The sequence below is a fragment of the Bombina bombina genome, chromosome 12 (genome assembly GCF_027579735.1).
Source record: "Bombina bombina isolate aBomBom1 chromosome 12, aBomBom1.pri, whole genome shotgun sequence".
In the NCBI taxonomy this organism is placed as follows: domain Eukaryota; kingdom Metazoa; phylum Chordata; class Amphibia; order Anura; family Bombinatoridae; genus Bombina; species Bombina bombina.
Window position 1 is genome coordinate 30,398,217 of NC_069510.1, and position 19,715 is coordinate 30,417,931.

At 35.9% G+C, this 19,715-nt stretch overlaps 1 protein-coding gene across 1 annotated transcript in view; it reads left to right on the forward strand.

The window, feature by feature from the left end:
- The window catches only part of QSOX2 (quiescin sulfhydryl oxidase 2), an 89,814-nt gene that overhangs the window by 35,253 nt on the left and 34,846 nt on the right, over positions 1-19,715 (forward strand). The window contains exons 5-9 of the mRNA XM_053696127.1: positions 1,225-1,315; positions 6,986-7,131; positions 9,339-9,479; positions 12,602-12,731; positions 18,968-19,090. Of these exons, the coding sequence (XP_053552102.1) occupies positions 1,225-1,315; positions 6,986-7,131; positions 9,339-9,479; positions 12,602-12,731; positions 18,968-19,090 (631 nt within the window). The remainder of the gene's footprint in view (positions 1-1,224; positions 1,316-6,985; positions 7,132-9,338; positions 9,480-12,601; positions 12,732-18,967; positions 19,091-19,715) is intronic.

Below are 19,715 nucleotides of genomic sequence, written 5' to 3' on the forward strand. Positions count from 1 at the left end.
TACAATTATAAAAAAATATATTCACTATAATATCCTTTTTAACAACCTAAAATTAGTTTATATTGTCATTGTAGTTTACAATTACATAGGACATTTTAGCTAATTTTCTTAATTACCTAATGAGAAGCGGGCAGCCCTAATATATAGCATAGAAAATACTATAGTGCAGTATCACTTTTTTTAATTTTTTTTTTAAAGGGACAGTACAGTAAAAATTATTTAAACTTTCATGATTCAGATAGAACGTGCAATTTGAACAACTTTCCGGTTTTAGTTAGATATTTTATAAGAATTTGTTTTTATCGGAAAGCCTTATTAGTTTGAGTTGAGCACCCCTGACTAAATAACATCTATTTTATTTTCTAAGTGAACAGCAGTGCAGTGCCCAGAATTACCAATATAGATTTCTGCAAATATCAATGCAGTGACTATTTATTTGTTGAATTTAGATAAATCAATATATGTGGCGCCTGCAAAAGTTGTCATTTCCAGTCGCACCGCCTATGGCAAAAATTACAGAACGGTTTTAGCTACAGTCTCTGAGCAGTTGCAGTACTTAAAGGGACACTGAACCCAAATTTTGTTCTTTCATGATTTAGATAGAGCAGGCAATTTTAAGCAACTTTCTAATTTACTCCAATTATCAATTTTTCTTTGTTCTCTTGCTATCTTTATTTGAAAAGCAAGAATGTAAGTTTAGAAGCCGGCCCATTTTTGGTTAGCAACCTGGGTTGTGCTTGCTGATTGGACAGCATCAATAAACTAGTGCTGTCCAGGGATCTAAACCAAAAATTGACTGGCTCCTTAGCTTAGATGCCTTCTTTTTCAAATAAAGATAGCAAGAGTACGAATAAAAATAGATAATAGGAGTAAATTAGAAAGTTGCTTAAAATTGCTGCTGTATCTGACTCATGAAAGAAATAATTTTGGTTTAGTGTCCCTTTAAAATGCTGGTGCATTGAGACTTATCTAGCTATGCTTCTCATGCCCGTTAACACTAAAATAGTGATATAACTTTTAGCAGAGGCATTTTTGCTAATAAATCTATATTGCAAATGTTGTTTCTATTTATAGATGTTATTCATCTATGCACATTTATTTGACTGGAATGTCCCTTTGATAATTTTTGCAGATCGTTTTTAATAAAACAATTAGGAAGGACTGTAAATAAACAACTATAAATTATAATTGTTCTTAAATTTAAATTTTTCTTTCGGTTTGTAGCTCAAGTGAAGTTACCACTCTTCTTACCAAAAAAGAGAAGTATTATACGGCGATAATATTTGAAAGCGAAGACTCTTATGTTGGGCGTGAGGTAATAAACTAACCGCATCTCGTATTTTTGTTGTACTTTAAGATATACTTCTGTACCTCTCGGTATTGTAAAGTTAAACCCAATTTGCTCTTGAAATAGAACACGGTATCCCTGGGGTCTTATGGATATGAATTCTAAAAGGAACTGCAGTTTAAAATAAAACTGATTATTTGACAATGTATAAAAATGATGGAACCCCATTCGGTATATTTAAAAGCACAGAACATTTTTTTTTCTTGCATTAAATGGACATTAAAGACCCCAAACTTGTTTTTAACCCCTTAGTGAGCAGACCATTTTTCAATTTTCTTACCGTTAAGGACCAGCGCTATATTTACATTTCTGCTGTGTTTGTGTTTAGCTGTAATTTTCCTCTTACTCATTTACTGTACCCACACATATTATATACTGTTTTTCTCGCTATTAAATGGACTTTCTAAAGATACCATTATTTTCATCATATCTTATAACTTACTATAAAAATAATTATAAAATATGATAAAAACAGTTAAAAAAACACACTTTTTCTAACTTTGACCCCCAAATCTCTTACACATCTACAACCACCAAATAACACCCATGCTAAATAGTTTCTAAATTTTGTTCTGAGTTTAGAAATACCCAATGTTAACATGTTCTATGCTTTTTTTTGCAAGTTATAGAGCAATAAATACAAGTAGCACTTTGCTATTTTCAAACCATTTTTTTTAAAATTAGCGATAGTTATATTGTTACACTAATATCTGTCAGGAATCCCTGAATAAACCTTCATGTGTGTGTGTGTGTGTATATATATATGTATATGTATATGTATATATATATATATATATATATATATATATATATATATATATATATATATATATATATATATATATATTAGGGTTGTACCGATACCAAGTACTTGCATGAGTACTTGTACTCGTGCAAATGCACCGATACTTAAACCGATACCTCCACTTACTACCCATATGCTATCTTGTGGTGTTTTTTTCAAACTGCATGTTCCCATTTCATTTAAAGCTGGAGTGGAGACTAAACTAAAAAGTGTTTACTACTGTTCTGCCAATACAAATTGCTCTTATTTGTATTATTGTAGGAGAGATCACTGTACTGCATTCAGACAAACCCCTGAAGTACTGGGCAGTTAATAAACTGAGATTTCCAGCTCTGGCTAAAATGGCCCAAAAACATATTTCTGCCCCATGCAGTAGTGTGGAAAGTTGAACCTCCTTACTGATAGCAAAAACAGACTTATAGCTGAACATGCAGAGATGCTTCTGTTCTGTTCCTTAAAAAGAAATTGCCACTAACTTTTGAAAAATTATTCTAATTGCTAAATTGCCTTTTATACGGCTAGTTCTCATCTTGCACAATTATGTTCAAAACATACTGTACTCTGAGGAACATCTTAACTTATATAATTGCAGGAAGAGTACTCATAGGAAAAATTAAGTTAATCCCAATGAACACTCATCCTGCAATTATAGGACTAGATTTAGATTACATTTGATTGGTAAGCTTTACCAATGCTCTGTTCACATTTCCAACTCCATAGCCTTTAATGGAGTAGGACGTGTAATGAGAGCATTGGTAAAGCTTACCAGTCAAATGTAATCTAGCCCATAGTGTTGTTCACCATTATTAAACAGTATTCTGTTCTATTTTTTACTGTATGACACTTTTGGTTGGTTGCAATTTTATATTTGTTATTTATTGTTGTTGTTAATATATTTTATTGTAATATTTTTATTTCTAAACATGTTCTGTGAACTTTGTGACAAATAAAACTGTTTTATTATTTTATAATGTCTTTTGAGCTACAGTCCTTCATAATTATAAAGAAGGAATCTTAAATAATTAGTCTGTATTGTGCTTGGTAAACTGTCACATGACATAAAAAAAAGTATCAGTAATTGGTATCGGCGAGTATTTGAAAACAAGTATCGGTACTTGTACTCGGTCTTAAAAAAATGGTATCGTTGCAACCCTAATATATATATATATATATATATATATATATATATATATATATATATATATATATATATATATATATATATATATATATATATATATATATATATATATATATATATATATATATATATATATATATATATATATATATATTTTAGTAGACAACCCAAAACAACCATTTCACCACCAAATGCGATTTAAATATTAACTTTTTCACAAACTTTAGGTTTCTCACTGAAATTATTTACAAACAGCTTGTGCAATTATGGCAAGAATGGTTGTAAATGCTTCTCTGGGATCCCCTTTGTTCAGAAATAGCAGACATTTATGGCTTTGGGGTTTCTTTTTAGTAATTAGAAGGCCGCTAAATGCCGCTGCGCACCACACTTGTATTATGCCTAGCAGTGAAAGGGTTAATTAGGTAGCTTGTAGGGTTAATTTTAGCTTAACTGTAGAGATCAGCCTCCCACCTGACACCAGTACCCACTACCAGCTGTCTGCCAGTACCCAGTTTGCTAATATATATATGTAGCTGACCCCCCCATAAATACCCTACCCCCCCCCCCCAAAATCCATTTCCCAAAATTTATTCCCTCCTCCCTTTCCCTCCTTCCCATACATAGCATTAGCACTTAATGTAGCACGCGCTCAAGCACCTGCCCACTCGCACGCACTGCAGGAACAGGATCCGAAACTTCACCAGTGATGGTCCGCCCATCCGCCTCCCTCGTATCCCTCCCACGCCACCAACGATCGGCACCATCGCTGGCTGATTTCTGCATCGGATGCTTAAAAAAGGGTATTGCAGGATGCCTCAGTATCGAGTCATCACTGTAATACCCTGAAAGTGTTTGGAAGCGATCACCATCACTTCCAGTGCTTGAAAACCCGGAGGACGTGCAGGGTACGTCCTTGGTCATTAACAACTGTTTTTTGTAGGACGTACCCTGAACGTCCTTGGTCGTTAAGGGGTTAAAGGGATATGAAACACAAAATTCTTTTGATTCAGATAGAGCAGGCAATTTTAAGTAACTTTCTAAATTACTCCTATTATCAATTTTTCTACGTTCTCTTGGTATCTTTATTTAAAAAAGCAGGAATGTGAGCTTAGGAGCCGGCTCATTTTTGGTTTAGCACCTGGGTAGCACTTGATGATTGGTGGCTTAACTTAAAAATGTGCTGGCTTCTAAGCTTAAATTCCTGCTTTTTAAATAAAGATAGCAAGAGAACAAAGATAAGTTGATAATAGGAGTAAATTAGAAAGTTACTTAAAATTGCTGCTCTATCTGAATCATGAAACAAAAAAATTGGGTTTCATCTCCTTTCAATGATTCAGATAGAGCATGCAGTTGTAAACATTTTTCCAATTTACTTCTGTTATCAAATTTGCTTCATACATTCTTTTGGTATCCTTTGTTGAAGGAGCGGCATTGCCATACTTGGAGCTTGCTGAACATATCTGGTGAACCAATGACAAGAGGCATATGTGTGGAGCCACCAAACAGCAGCTAGCTCCCAGTACTGCATTGCTGTTCCTGAGCCTACCTAGGTATGCTTTTCAACAAAGGATACAAAGAGACTGAAGCAAATTTGGTAATATACGTAATTTGAAAAAAAAAAATTTAAATGGCATGTTCTGTCTGAATCATGAAGAAAAGATTTTGCCGTCTACTGCTTCTATACCCCGTTATAACCATTATAGTCTGTGCCCACTCTACCTCCTCTCTGTTTGCTATTTGGTACTGGAGAGAGCAATTTGATCATAAACCCAAGTGTCCTACTTAAAGGGACATGAAACCCACAAATTGTCTTTCATGATTTAGACAGAGCACACAAATTTAAACAACTTTCCAGTGTTTTTCTTTTATCTAATTTGCTTTGTTCTCTTTGTATACTTTGTTTAAAAGCATATCTAGATAGGCTCAGAAGCTGGGAGCTAGCTACTGATTGGTGGCTGCACATATATGCCTCTTGTGATTGGCTTACCGATGTGCTCAGCTAGCTCCCAGTAATGCATTGCTGCTTCTTCAAGAAAGGATTCTAAAATAATGAAGCAAAATTGATAATAGAAGTACATTGAAAAGTTGTTTACATATGTATGATCTGTCTGAATCATTAAAGAAAATGTTTGAGTTTAATGTCCCTTTTAAGGTTTATTTTCAGCAGTTTAAAGGCAGAGGGGAAAAAAATCCAATTTTATTTATATTAGCAAATTTACATTGTTGGCTTAGTATCCTTTGTTGAAAAAGCTTGTGCAATGTGCATGTGTCTTGAACACCGTATACTATATAAGTGGTACAAACATTGTTACAGATAATGTACTTAAAGGGATATTTAAGCATCTTTCCATTTACTTTTATTATCTAATTGGATTTTTTGTTTTGGCACGTTTTGTTATAAAGAATACCTAGGTAGGCTCAGGAGCTGAGAGCTAGCCGCTGGTTGGTGGCTGCACATACATTCCTTTTGTCATTGGCTTACCAATGTGTTGAGCTAGCTCCCAGTAGTGCGTTGCTGCACCTTAAAGGATACCAAAAGAATAAAATTTATATTAGAAGTAAATTGGAATGTTGTTTAAAACTATCTGAATCATGAAAGAAAACTTTTGGGTTTCATGTCCTTTAACAATTTTTGTAACCATGTTATACATTTCATGCTCAAGGCATGTGCATGCTCCTGAAAATATCAAGATATGCTCTTCAACAAACAATACCAAGAGAACAAAACATGTGATAATAAAAGTGATCCAGAAAGGTGTTTTGTTTTTTAAATATTGATATCTACGTCCCTTTTAAAGGAGTACACAATTTATGAAATATAGTTTAAAAAACACAATTTGTAACAGACGTTATGTCTAACATGCATGACTAAGGTTTATACCAGAGGTACCAAGAGAGAAAAGCAAATTTGATAATAATTAAAAAATTGTTTAAAATTGTATTTCCTATCTATTATTATTATTATTATTATTAGTTTATAAAGCGCCGACATATAACACAGCGCTGTAACATAAAGTGTACAGTTTTGGATTACAATAATCCGAATACATAAACATAAGGGTAGAGGGCGTTGCCCTCGAGTCACTGTAGCCTGTAAACCATATTTACATAAAATGATCAGCAGGGCAGGTGGACGAGTGAGCTTACATTCTAAATTACGAAAAAAATGGTGGTTTTCATGTCCCTTTAAGTTTTTTTATTTTAAAGGGATATTGAACAGCGATTAAATGCTATATAATCTAATCAAATCAAAGATTAGCCTGATAATATTACACAGATGTATTTTGAATTATATTATTTAAATATTGAAAAAGTAAGGGTAAAGTTTTAGTTTCTTAAAAGTAATGGATGCCACAGTGTTATAACTTAGGTTTTCCCCGTATCTATCCCTTCTAGTGACCACAATCGGGGACAGCTATAACATAACAAGCGAGTGTGCAAACAAGAGCGTGTGACCAATATTACTAAAGTAACTATCTAAAAGGGTTTCCACAAAGTGTTGTTGGCACACACTCTTTTGGTGTCTGTTTTAACTATGTCCCTATTGTCCTCAGCAAAAGAGAGAGGTATATGAAAACCTAGGTTCCAAAATGACGGTGCCCATTCTGTTAAAGGTCTTTTCCGTCCACAAATGTTCTTGTAAATGTAAAATGTTGTTTTTTTTTTTACATGAAGCCTTTTTGTATTGTAGGTGATATTAGACTTGGTTCTGTATGACAACCTTGTTGTCAGGCGAGCACTGAACACAGATAAGGCTGCTCTGGAGAAGCTCGGTGTAGTTACAGTCCCTTCGTGTTACCTGATCTATCCAAACGGTTCCCATGGCTTAATTAACAAGTAAGTATCTAAGTGACTGTAAAAGATAGTTCCTTTTTTTTTTTTTAACTAGTTTTATTTACAACGCAAAATTAAGGGTTATTTAACAATAAAGAAAATGTTTCCTGTTACCTGCTGCCAGAGATGTCTGCTGCACGTTGGAGCCCTGTTTAGCATCTGAAGAGGTTAAACTATTGATCTGGCCTTCTTAAAAATGGCAGCCAACATCATTCTTTTTACACAGCCAGGGCCCCGAGATGTTTATTTTGGAATTGCTAGTGTGGCACTTTAAATCAAGCCGTACAAGGGTTAAGTATATGTGACCCTGCCGGTTTTCACAAGTGACACTCTGAATTTGAATGTACAGTCTTGGAGCCGCTGCGGTAAACACCAGAAGAGGGTGGGTGACCATATTGACCCAGTCATTAATCAGTTTGAAGGTTCTCTCTTTTTTTTTTTCTCTAGATTATTTTATATTGATTACCCCACAAAAACAATATTTATATCATTGAATCTCACCTTAAAATGCATCTTACTTGTTTATAGCGCTATTGAAAAACCAGTAAATACAGATATATTCTGGTCACCGCTGACCTTTTTATACATGAGCTGACTTTTTAGGTATTTTTGTGTGGTTTTTATTTTATGTTACAGTTAAAAATAAAACCTTTTGATCTCCTAATGGTACTGATTATATAAAATACCACCTTTCCTGAAGGAACTCCCATTAAAAGACCATAAAATACAATAGAATTGCATAATTAACAAGTGCATAATAAAAATACAATACATTAACACTCCTAATTTCAAATAAGAAGTAGATTATTTATTTTTTTGACAATTCCCCCCCCCCCCACCTTTTGCCGGCCTCCTGTATCATGTGACAGCCATCAGCCAATCACAAAGTAGCATACATATAGACTGTGAACTTGTGCATATGTTCCGTATGATCTGGTGCTTCAAAAAGTGTGTATATAAAATACTGTGCAAAATGTAATAATAGAATTAAGTTGGAAAGTGTCTTAAAACTGCTGCTCTATCTGAATCATAAGTTTATTTTGACTTTAGTGTCCCTTTAAAGGGACAGTCTACACCTTTGTCGTCTTAAAGTCTTACTTTAGATTAAGCTGCAAATAACCTCCTGCAGCCCTTTCTATATCATGCAGCAGGAACAGTAAAAAGTTATCTTAAAATGAATATTGTTCCTGGCTACTTTGAAATGGCTGGCAAGCTCCGCCCACTGATGACATCACAATCATTACATTGCTGCACTTGAGCCTGACTAAGGACTAGTTTCTATTAAGTTGGTATACTTTGGAAACTGGTAGTAACATAAAAATTCTCTATTGACTTTTAATGGAGATAGTTGGTTTTATACACAGTTTCCAAACTTTACCACCTCAATGGAAACTAGGCCTAAGTATGCTTTTTAATAAAGGGAACCAAGAGAACAAAACCAATTAGGTAATAGAAGTAAACTGTAAATCTGTTTAAAATTGCATGTTCTGTCTGAATCATGAAGGAAAATGTTTTATGTCTCTATCAGCAGGAACATGCAATCTGTCCTATTGTATTAGGAGACAAACTTTTAATAATTTGCACCCTGTGGGGAAAAGGGTGTAGCGTATACAGACAGTAAATTCTAATCTGATATACATGATGATTTTTTTTTTATCCTCGTCCTATGTTATTCTAAGTAAAATGTTTATCTTAGTAACATAAATTAAATGTACTTTGTTTTCTTAAAATGCTCATTTGTGATAAGTTTTTTGAAATCAATTTATTAATAAAGCAGATATCTACATATTAAATGTTTTTAATTTAATTTTAATTTATCAGTATTTTTATTATAATAACAACTCTTTTTATTCATTTTTTTTTTTATTTACTTGTATTTTGGAGTTGCAGCCTACATGACAAATTTTGACACACGGCCCATTAGTAATAACGTTTATTTAATTGAATTATTTGTATTAATACAGACACTCCTGATTGGTACCAATAGGATATATACATTTGGATTTAATTGGATGCCTGCTTTGTAAAATACAAATGTAGATTGTCTAATTTAATCTACCATTCAGAAAGAGTGGAAATAAATACGTTGTAAATTGCTTAATGAAGCAATTTAATGTTGCATAGGGCCACATGAGAAATTATTTATGCAAAGTGTAAAACAGTATCCATTGGTTACTTCCGATTTCTATAACTGGTTATGTTCTCTTCAGTTTGAAGCCGCTTCGCTCTCTGTTTTCCTCCCAACTGAAGTCCCTGCCTAGTGTGAGGAGACGGATCCTGTCTCAGCCAATTCCCACCAGGCCAATTCAAGAGGGGCCCATAGAGGAAATAATCTGGAAGGAATTTGATAAGTAAGTCATTTTGCTTTTATAGTAATTCCTTGGCAATCAAAACAGGCCATTTAGGTAAGCCATTGGCACACATCTCAGAGATACCAACCCCACACAGAAGACCCTGATATTCCTCTTTATGGCCACAAAATATCAGCACTTTCTCCAATATGCAGGGGTTAAGCGCTTTTGGTTGAAAAAACAATAATGAGCTGGGCGGCCATTTTGAGATATCAGGGTGCACCTTTTTGATATTGTGTAATGAATCCATTTTTAATTCATCTAAATTCACTAAACACATTCTTCTGAAATAGAATAAAGATTGTGAAGCGTTCCTTTAGTGAATTTTAACTCAGTTTGTTATTATATTGTGAATTTGTCTGTGCAGCAGAAATCTGCATTATACATCAAATATGGAATTTACCTACCAGTTAAAGTCTTGCCATACGTGAAATATAAAAAAATACATATATACATACACATGTGAAAGCGTTTAAATATGTCCGTCTTTCCTGTGCAATATTTTTTACTTTTAATGTTTAAATAAACAGATGTACATTGCATACCTAGGTATCACAAAACATGTAAAAGTTTGCACTATATAATGCATAATGTTAAACGTAAAAATTCCTAATTGACCTTGGCAGATGAGATAAGATAATGCTTTGAAAATGAAATAAATAAGTTACTTTATGGAAACTAAAGCGCTACATTTACTATTTACAGTATTTTAAGTAATATAATTTAAAAAAAAAAATCAGAATTTTATGCTCAGGCTATTATTTGCTTTGAATACATCAATATGTCTATCATTTAGTTCACAGCTTAGGATTAGTCTGCCCACCCCCACCTCCTACTACAACTTCTCTCTCAATAACAAAATTAACTCGGCTCTCATACATACTTCCGGTCTCCCACCCCCTCAACAGCTAACAATCATCCAAAACCCACATAGCCATAAATTTAGCTCTTTTGCCCCTGTTACAGAGGAAGAAGTTTCCGCCCTTATACTGTCCCCTCACCTGACTACTTGACCCCAACCCCTCACAGCTACTCCCCTCCCTCTCTTCTACCCTTACCCCTATACTCACACACATCTTCAACCTCTCCCTCGGCACCGGTATATTTCCCTCATCTCTTAAACATGCACTGGTCACACCTATCCTCAAAAAACCTCTCGATTCAACCTCCCCATCCAACTACCGCCCTATTTCCCTACTACCTCTTGCCTCGAAGCATCTCAAAAAGCTAGTATATAAGCACACCTATCCCATTTCCTTACATTACACTCCCTCCTTGACCCACTGCAATCTGGATTTTGCCCCCATCACTCCACAGAGGCAGCAATTGTTAAGGTTACCAACGACCTACTTACAGCAAAATCCAAAGGCCACTTCTCTCTGCTTATCCTCCTTGATCTGTCTGCAGCCTTTTATACTGTCAACCACCCTCTTTTGCTCCAAAACCTCCAATCCTTCGGCATTTGCGACACAACTCTCTCATGGTTCTCTTTCTACCTGCCGAACAGTACCTTTTAGTGTAGCCTTCTCTGGGGCATCCTCTGCCCCGTTACTACTTTCTGTTGGGGTTCCCTCTGTCCCCTTCTCAATCTACATGTCATCATTATGTTCCTTAATAAAGTCCCACGGTTTCACTATCATTTGTATGCTGACGACACCCAAATCTACCTCTCTGCACCAGACCTATCTCCTTCCTTGCTAACCCATGACACTAACTGTCTCTCTCACATCTCTTCCTGGATGTCCTCTCACTACCTCAAGCTAAATCTCTCCAAAACTGAGCTCTTTAGTCCCCCCCCCCTCCCCTTACAAAATCTCCACCTCCCAATTCTCTATATCAGGAAAGAAAAAAAATTGGGTTTCATGTCCCTTTAAATAAACTTCCATTGAAAGTGTAAAGCGTCAGTGCAGGAGGTCCAGAAATCCGTATACTGAGGGTTTTATTAAAGTGCAATAGTAGTCAAAAAATAACTAACTCTCTAATGCGATACAGTATGCAATTATAAAACTATGGACCTTAATATTGACCCCTTTTTGTACCACTCGGCAGAGCAATGCAGGACACGAACAGAAACCGCCGCTGATCCAATCAGCAGCGCTAGTTACACAGCTGATTTGTGCTACTAGCTCTGCTGATTGGATCAGAGGCGTCTTCTATAACTATTGATAACTCCATCATTACCCCTACCCCGCATGCCCGATGTCTTGGGATCACACGTGATCTTTCTTTCACTCCTTACATTCAGTCCTTGGCTAAAGCCTGCCGCTTCAACCTTAAAAATATCTCTAAAATTAGACATTTCCTTACACAAGACACAACTAAGATTTTAATTCACTCTCTCATCCTTTCCCGCCTCGACTACTGCAACTCCGTCCTCTCTGGTCTACAAAGCTGCCGCATAGCTCCTTTACAATCCATAATGAATGCCTCTGCCAGGCTCATCTTCCTTACACGTCGCTCTTCATCTGCTGCTGCTCCTCTCTGCCAATCTCTTCACTGGCTTCCTTTTGCCTCCAGGATTAAACACGAAATTCTCACTCTGACTTATAAAGCCCTCAATTGCATTGCTCCCCCCTACATCTCAGACTTTGTCTCCAGATACTCTCCCTCCCGTCCCCTTCGCTCTGCTCATGACCTCCTACTCTCCTCCTCTCTTGTCACCTACTCACAATCCCGTTTACAGGACTTCTCCAGACTGGCTACTATCTTGTGGAACTCTCTGCCTCGCTCCACAAGACTCTCCCCTAGTTTTGAAAGCTTCAAGCGCTCTCTAAAGACTCTACTGTTCAGAGATGCTTACAACCTACACTAACCTTCCTATCTCCACTGCTATTCTCTTGAACCCCCTTAGAGTGTAAGCCTATGAGACCAGCTGTTTGTAGATAACATTCATAAGAGCCAACAACAACAGTGCGACTCTTTGCAGGGCCCTCTACCCATTTGATCCCTATAAATGTTACCTTGTATACCGCCTATGCTTATAGCGCTACAAATACCTGATGATAATAATAATATATCCGTGTGCTGTAGTAATCTACAGAGCTAAACAAAAAAGTTACTTTAATCTAAAATATAATCTTACTTCTGCTTTTTTTTTTCTTTTTTTTGTGTGGAAAAAAAAGGTCTAAATTGTACATGGCTGACCTTGAATCAGGATTGCATTACCTGCTCAGAGTGGAGCTCCCACGACACCAGGCGTTAGAGGGGGAGAAACTAAAGGCATTCAAAGATTTTGTTACAATAGCTTACAAGGTACATATTTATTTTAAATAAAGTTTTGTCTTTATCTCAAGCCTGTAAATCTTACTTGTTATACTGCAGCACATTTTACAATAATTCCCCAATAGTTTTGCAATATCCAAGCACAGCACAAAAGTCGCTGGCTTAAAGGGACACTGAACCCAAATTTTTTTCTTTCGTGATTCAGAAAGTGCAGGCAATTTTAAGCAACTTTCTAATTTACTCCTATTATCAATTTTTCTTTGTTCTCTTGCTTTCATTATTTGAAAAAGAAGGCATCTAAGCTTTTTTATGAGTTTAGAACTCTGGACAGCACTTTTTTTATTGGTGGATGAATTTATCCACCAATCAGCAAGAACAACCCAGGTTGTTCACAAAAAATGGGCCGGCATCTTAACTTACATTCTTGCATTTCAAATAAAGATACCAAGAGAATGAAGAAAATTTGATAATAGGAGTAAATTAGAAAGTTGCTTAAAATGTCATGCTCTATCTGAATCACAAAATAAAAAATTTGAGTTCGGTGTCCCTTTAACTTCCTGACCTATGCCAGGTTTGTTGTGCGCTATATTAATATCTAGTTTTTTAAATAGTATAAAACCGGTAATTGGTTTAAAACCTGCACATTTGAACACACGATTCCATGTTTACTCTATTTATTTTAAATAAAATAGTAAATTTAGAGAGCACTCAGCTTAAAGGGATATGTCACCCAAAATCGTTTCTTCATGAATCAGAGCATCTATTTAAAGCAACTTTCTAATTTACTCCTATTTATCATTTTTTTGGGGGGTAGTCACCAATCAGCAAGCGCTATCCAGGATGATTAACTAGATCCAAAGCTCACATTCATTTTTTTTTTTTTTCAAAATTAAGATACCAAGAGAACGAAGAAAATCCTTAAAGAAAATAATTTGTGTTTCACATCCCTTTAATTTCTTGACTGCACACAATAAACCTGCCTGTTTACAGTACAGGCTGCATTAGCTGTATTGCATACGGTTTCTTCTTGTTTTTTTCTTTGTTTGTTTATTTTGTATATATAACGTTTTTAAAAATTATATTCAAATGAATGACAATTTGTATATTGAAACCATGTTCTTATAAGATGGAAATCCTCATATGTTGAAGCATTTTACTATTGCTTTGTTTTTAACTTTGTGTTTAACCCATGCAAGGAGATTAATCAGTCAGCTGCAGAGCCGCAATACACTACTGGGAGCTAGCTGAGCATATCTGGTGAGCCAATAACGAGACAAATGTGTGTAGCCATCAATCTTCAGCTAGCTCCCAGTTGTGTAGCATATGTAAATATTATTTTCAATAATGGATACTGAAAGAACAAAGTACATTGGAAAATAGAAGCACATTTAAAGGGACTTATAATTACATGCTCTGTCTGAATAATTTATATTGACTTTACTTTCCCTTTTATTTAGCACATCTATAGAGGAGCAAATAGGCTATAAGCAGTTTCTTCAGTTCCCTGTGAGATTACACCGGCCTTTAAAGGGACGGTGTACTGTAAAATTTCCAATAACAGCATAGTATAAAATGTATGAGATTGCTTATTCATATTTTATTTTTGTATATGAAATAACCGTTTTTTTTGTTCTTTGAAATCACTACCTATTAAAATGGGTTGTTCTTGCAGAGAAATCAGATCTCCCTATTTGTCCACTTTCTGTACACAGACATACTTCTATATTATCTTTCTGTACACCAAAGAGAACAATTTAAATTTAATATTTTATTGATTATCTCTCCTACCTTCCAGTGGTGATGTAATTTCTTCTTACACCTATGTTTTACACAGCTTTTTTTATAGCCTATGCTATAGGTAGGGATACCGTGGCAAAACCAGCTTTTTCATATGCCGATATAAAGATAAAGGAACTATTTATAAATAATTTAGTACACATAAGCAGGTAAAATGGATTCTTAGGAACACAGTATTTTCTTCCTATGGATTAACGGGACAATTTACCCTAATTTTTTTCTCGGTATGGAGTCTGCCTATGGATTAAAAATTGTGGTGATCGGACAATACATTTAGGTTATGGCTGTTGCTACCTTTCTATATACTGTTACAGAGAAGAGCACTCTCTTGCTCAGTAAGATTGAGCATCCAATTTGGGAACAATATAACTATCTAGCGTTTTAGAAAAAAAAACTAGTTAAAAATAAATAATAATAAAAAAAAAAAACACTTTTAAAAGGACATACAGGTAAAAATGTATTATTTAACAGTTGCAGCAATTTATGTAAGAAAAAGGGCCGGGGAGGGGGATGTGTTTTTTTTTTTTTTTTTTTTTTTTTTTATAGCGTTCTTCAAATGACAAAAATGAAAGAAAATAAGTAATTAAAGAAAGGTTAACCACTGCTTTTATACCAATTTGACAATGATTAAAGACTTATCCAGCAGCCTATTGGTTGGAAGATGAAACCTTTACATTGGTGTGAGTGTTATAAATGTAATATTTTTGTTCATTTTATAAGTAGCCAAGAGAAGAAATAAAAGTAGGGGGAGAACAGTGTATTAACCCCTTAGAGGTGTATAAATATGGGAATAAATAATAAAATGAAGAACATTCTCTATAATGATACCTTTAAAACAAAACAAAGAATATGATGCAAAAAAAAAAACAGATTATATCAAAAGACGTATTTGCTAAAAGCAAAGAATAAGAAGCGTCTCTGTTGTTGACACCTAACTTTTTTTTGCGATCGGCCACTAAGTGAGGCTTATCACCTAAATAAGCGCATCAAGACTTATCTGCTAAGAGCTGTTGAAGTAAATTGCATTAGCTGGGACAGATCCATTAGAAGTGCTCAGGCATTGTGTGTGTGTTTTTTGGGGATAATAGAAAGATCAGCACTTACAGCTTCTTTAAGGAAATGAGGACACAAAGAGATTTCTGACCTTGGTGTTTGTTCTGTTTTCGGATTGTGTCTATAGAAACAGACATTTGTAAGACTGAAATAAACCAATAAGCAGTCTGGTTTGTGTTCCTGACTATTAACAGGTTAACTATTGACCAAACTTTAAGGGGTTAAATACACAGTAGAAATATCTCGGGACCCACAGAGCACTGCAGGTCCTTTGTTGAAAAAGACGCCTCTGATCCAATCAGCAGAGCTAGTAGCACAAATCGGCTGTGTAACTAGCGCTGCTGATTGGATCGGCGGCGGTTTCTGTTAGTGTCCAGAATTGCTCTGCAGTGTGGTACAAAAAGGGGTCAATATTAAGGTCCATAGTTTTATAATTGCATACTGTATCGCATTAGAGAGTTAGTTATTTTTTGACTACTATTGCACTTTAATAAAACCCTCAGTATACGGATTTCTGGACCTTCTGCACTGACGCTTTACACTTTCACTGGAAGTTTATTTAAAGGGACATGAAACCCAATTTTTTTTTTTTTCCCGATTCAGATAGAGCAGGCAATTTTTTAAGCAACTTTCTATTTTACTCCTATTAATTTTCTTTGTTCTCTTGGTACCCTCACCCCCATACTCACACACATTTTCAACCTCTCCCTCAGCACTGGTATATTTCCCTCATCTCTAAAACATGCACTGGTCACACCTATCCTCAAAAAACCTTCCCTCGATCCAACTACCGCCCTATTTCCCTACTCCCTCTTGCCTCAAAGCTCCTTGAAAAGCTAGTATATGCACGTCTATCCCATTTCCTTACACTAAACGCTCTTCTTGACCCACTCCAATCTGGATTTCGTCCCCATCACTCTACAGAGACAGCAATTGTCAAGGTTACCAACGACCTACTTACAGCAAAATCCAAAGGCCACTTCTCTCTGCTTATCCTCCTTGACCTGTCTGCAGCCTTTGACACTGTTGACCACCCTCTTCTGCTCAAAACCCTCCAATCCTTCGACATCTGCGACACAGCTCTCTTGTGGTTCTCTTCCTATCTGACTGACTAACCGTACATTTAGTGTAGCCTTCTCCAGAGCATCCTCTGCCCCGTTACCACTTTGTTTTGGGGTACGTCAAGGCTCTGTCCTCGGTCCCTTTCTCTTTTCAATCTACACGTCCTCCATTAGGTTCCTTAATAAAGTCCCATGGGTTTCAATATAATTTGTATGCCGATGACACCCAAATCTACCTCTCTGCACCAGATCTACCTCCTTCCTTACTAACCCGTGTCACTAACTGTCTTTCTCATATCTCATCTTGGATGTCCTCTCACTACCTTAAGCTAAATCTCTCCAAAATTGAACTCCTTATTTTTCCCCCTTCTACAATGTCCCCACCCCCAAAATTTCTATAACTGTTGATAATTCCATCATTACTCCTACCCCGCATGCCCGATGTCTTGGGGTCACACTTGACTCGGATCTTTCCTTCATTCCTCACATTCAGTCCTTGGCTAAAGCCTGCCACTTCCACCTTAAAAACATCGCTAAAATTAGACATTTCCTTACACAAGATACAACTAAGATTTTAATCCACTCTCTCATCCTTTCCCGCCTCGACTACTGCAACTCCGTCCTCTCTGGTCTACCTAGCTGCCGCCTAGCTCCTTTACAATCCATTATGAATGCCTCTGCCAGGCTCATCTTCCTTACTCGTCGATCTTCATCTGCTGCGCCTCTCTGCCAATACCTTCACTGGCTTCCTCTTGCCTCTAGGATTAAACACAAAATCCTCACTCTGACATACAAAGCTGTCAACTGCTCTGCTCCCCCCTACATTTCAGAACTTGTCTCCAGATACTCCCCCTCCCGTCCCCTTCGATCAGCTCAGGATCTCCTCCTCTCCTCCTCTTTTGTTACTTCCTCACATTCCCGTTTACAGGACTTCTCCAGACTGGCCCCCATCTTGTGGAATTCCCTGCCTCGCTCCATAACACTCTCCCCTAGTTTTAACAGCTTCAAGCGCTCCCTAAAAACTCTACTATTCAGGGATGCTTACAACCAACACTAACCTTTCCTAACTCCATTGCTTTCCCCTTGAACCCCTTAGAATGTAAGCCTATGAGCCCAGCTGTTTGCAGATCGCTTTCATAAGAGCTGACTACAACAGTGAAACTCTCGGCGGGGCCCTCTACCCACTTGATCCCTACAAAAGCTATCCTGTATACCGACTATGTTTACAGCGCTGCGGAATCTGTTGGCGCTCTACAAATATATGATGATGATGATGAAAAGCAGGAATGTAAGCTTAGTAGCCGGACAATTTTTGGTTCAGCACCGGGGAACACTTGCTGATTGGTGGCTAATCATTAATTGTTTTAATATTTATATACAGTGTTTTTAAGCATTTTAAAATTCCAATACAATAGCTGTGGAATCTTTTTTAATATGAGTATGTGCTTGTATACTTTCAACTTCAGTCATGAAACTGGTATGCGTGTACACTGTAATTTTACTAAAGCTGTGGCAGAAGACCGTTTCAATCACTAGGTGCCATATTGCCTGCTGCAAATCCTAAATCATAGTCTACAAAGGATAATAATAAGCATGCACTTATAAGGAATAGCTCGTGCATGGCTTGTCGGTAGTTGCATTGTATACTTAGGTTAGAAGATGGTAGTATGAAGCGGCTTCCAAAGGCACTGTATAGCATCATGATAATAAAATGGAAAAAGATAAATACGAAAAGGTTTTAAAAAAAAATGAACAAACTATTTAATTCTCTGCCTACTCTAAAGATACGGTACTATAATTTAAACATAAACTAGTATTAATTAAATATACCATTAATTTACATCACACACAAAAAAACCTTGTGTATGTAACATTTTTGAATAACAAGTGCCATTGTAAATATAATCTTTACAAATTTAATGTTAAACTGTCTAAATTACAAAACGTGCAGACATTAAGTTTGCAGCGTGTCTTTTTTTTTGTTTCTTTTTTTCCGAATGCAATGTAATGCTAAATAAAATTAACATTAATGTGTTGTTTTTTATGTATGCCAACATAACAGTTTACAAATATTTTTACAAAGTTTAAAAAAAATTAAACAAATTATAAAAAGAAAACACACTTTGGGTGGCGAAAGTAGCTGCAATCTTCAGTTGGTTTCAGGCCCTGAATCTGCATTCAACGCTTACAAAAGGGGGCTCATAGCTTCAGCTAATCTTTAATTATCTTCTGTAACAAAATAGAACACACAATAATTAGTTATTTTGTTGTATCCTTGTTTTGGGAAATATCATCATAAGGGTGTTTGTTTTATTTTAATTTTAATTCCATTATTCTTTCTCTTGCTGCGTCTAGTTGTTTCCTGGCCGGTCGCATGTGATGAAGTTGCTGGAAACCTTGCAGGAGTGGCTAGTCAGCATGCCACTGGACAAAATACCTTGCGATGCCATCCTGGATATAGTCAACAACAAAATGCGGGTACGCTAACTAGAGTCTGTAGTTATATATAGTTTCTGCTAGATAACTGCATGTAATAATAGATACTACTATAAAGAAGAAAATACAGATATAAAAGCTTTTTAAAAGCTTATTTAGAAGCTCTCAGTTTAGCACTGTTGATGAGGTTAGAATGGGACACCCACTGAAAGGGGCTGGGAAAGCAGAAGGAGCAGATCATTGCCTCTCCCCTGCATATGAAAAGACCCATTACACAGGAGCAAGCAGGAGTCTGTAGACTTCAGTATACATCTGATATTTTGGGGCTTGGTTAGGAGTCTGAAAATCAGCACAATATTATTTAAAAATAAGCAAAACGATACTATGTTACAAAAACACTCCCAGGTGGGCTACAGAAATGTATAATCTACAAAACATTTATACAAAGAAAAATCTAGTGTACAGTGTAATTTGTCTTTCTGTAAGGAAGTCTACCATGACCTCTTTGCTCATTTTATTTTGTGAAGACCAAAGATAATCAATGAAATGTCATGAAATATTAGTTTAACATAATATGCCACAAATGTTTTTAGCAGATCCTGTTATGCATAGGCAAGGATATATTTTTTATTTAAAATGGTTATGAAAGCTAGATTGTAATGTTTCT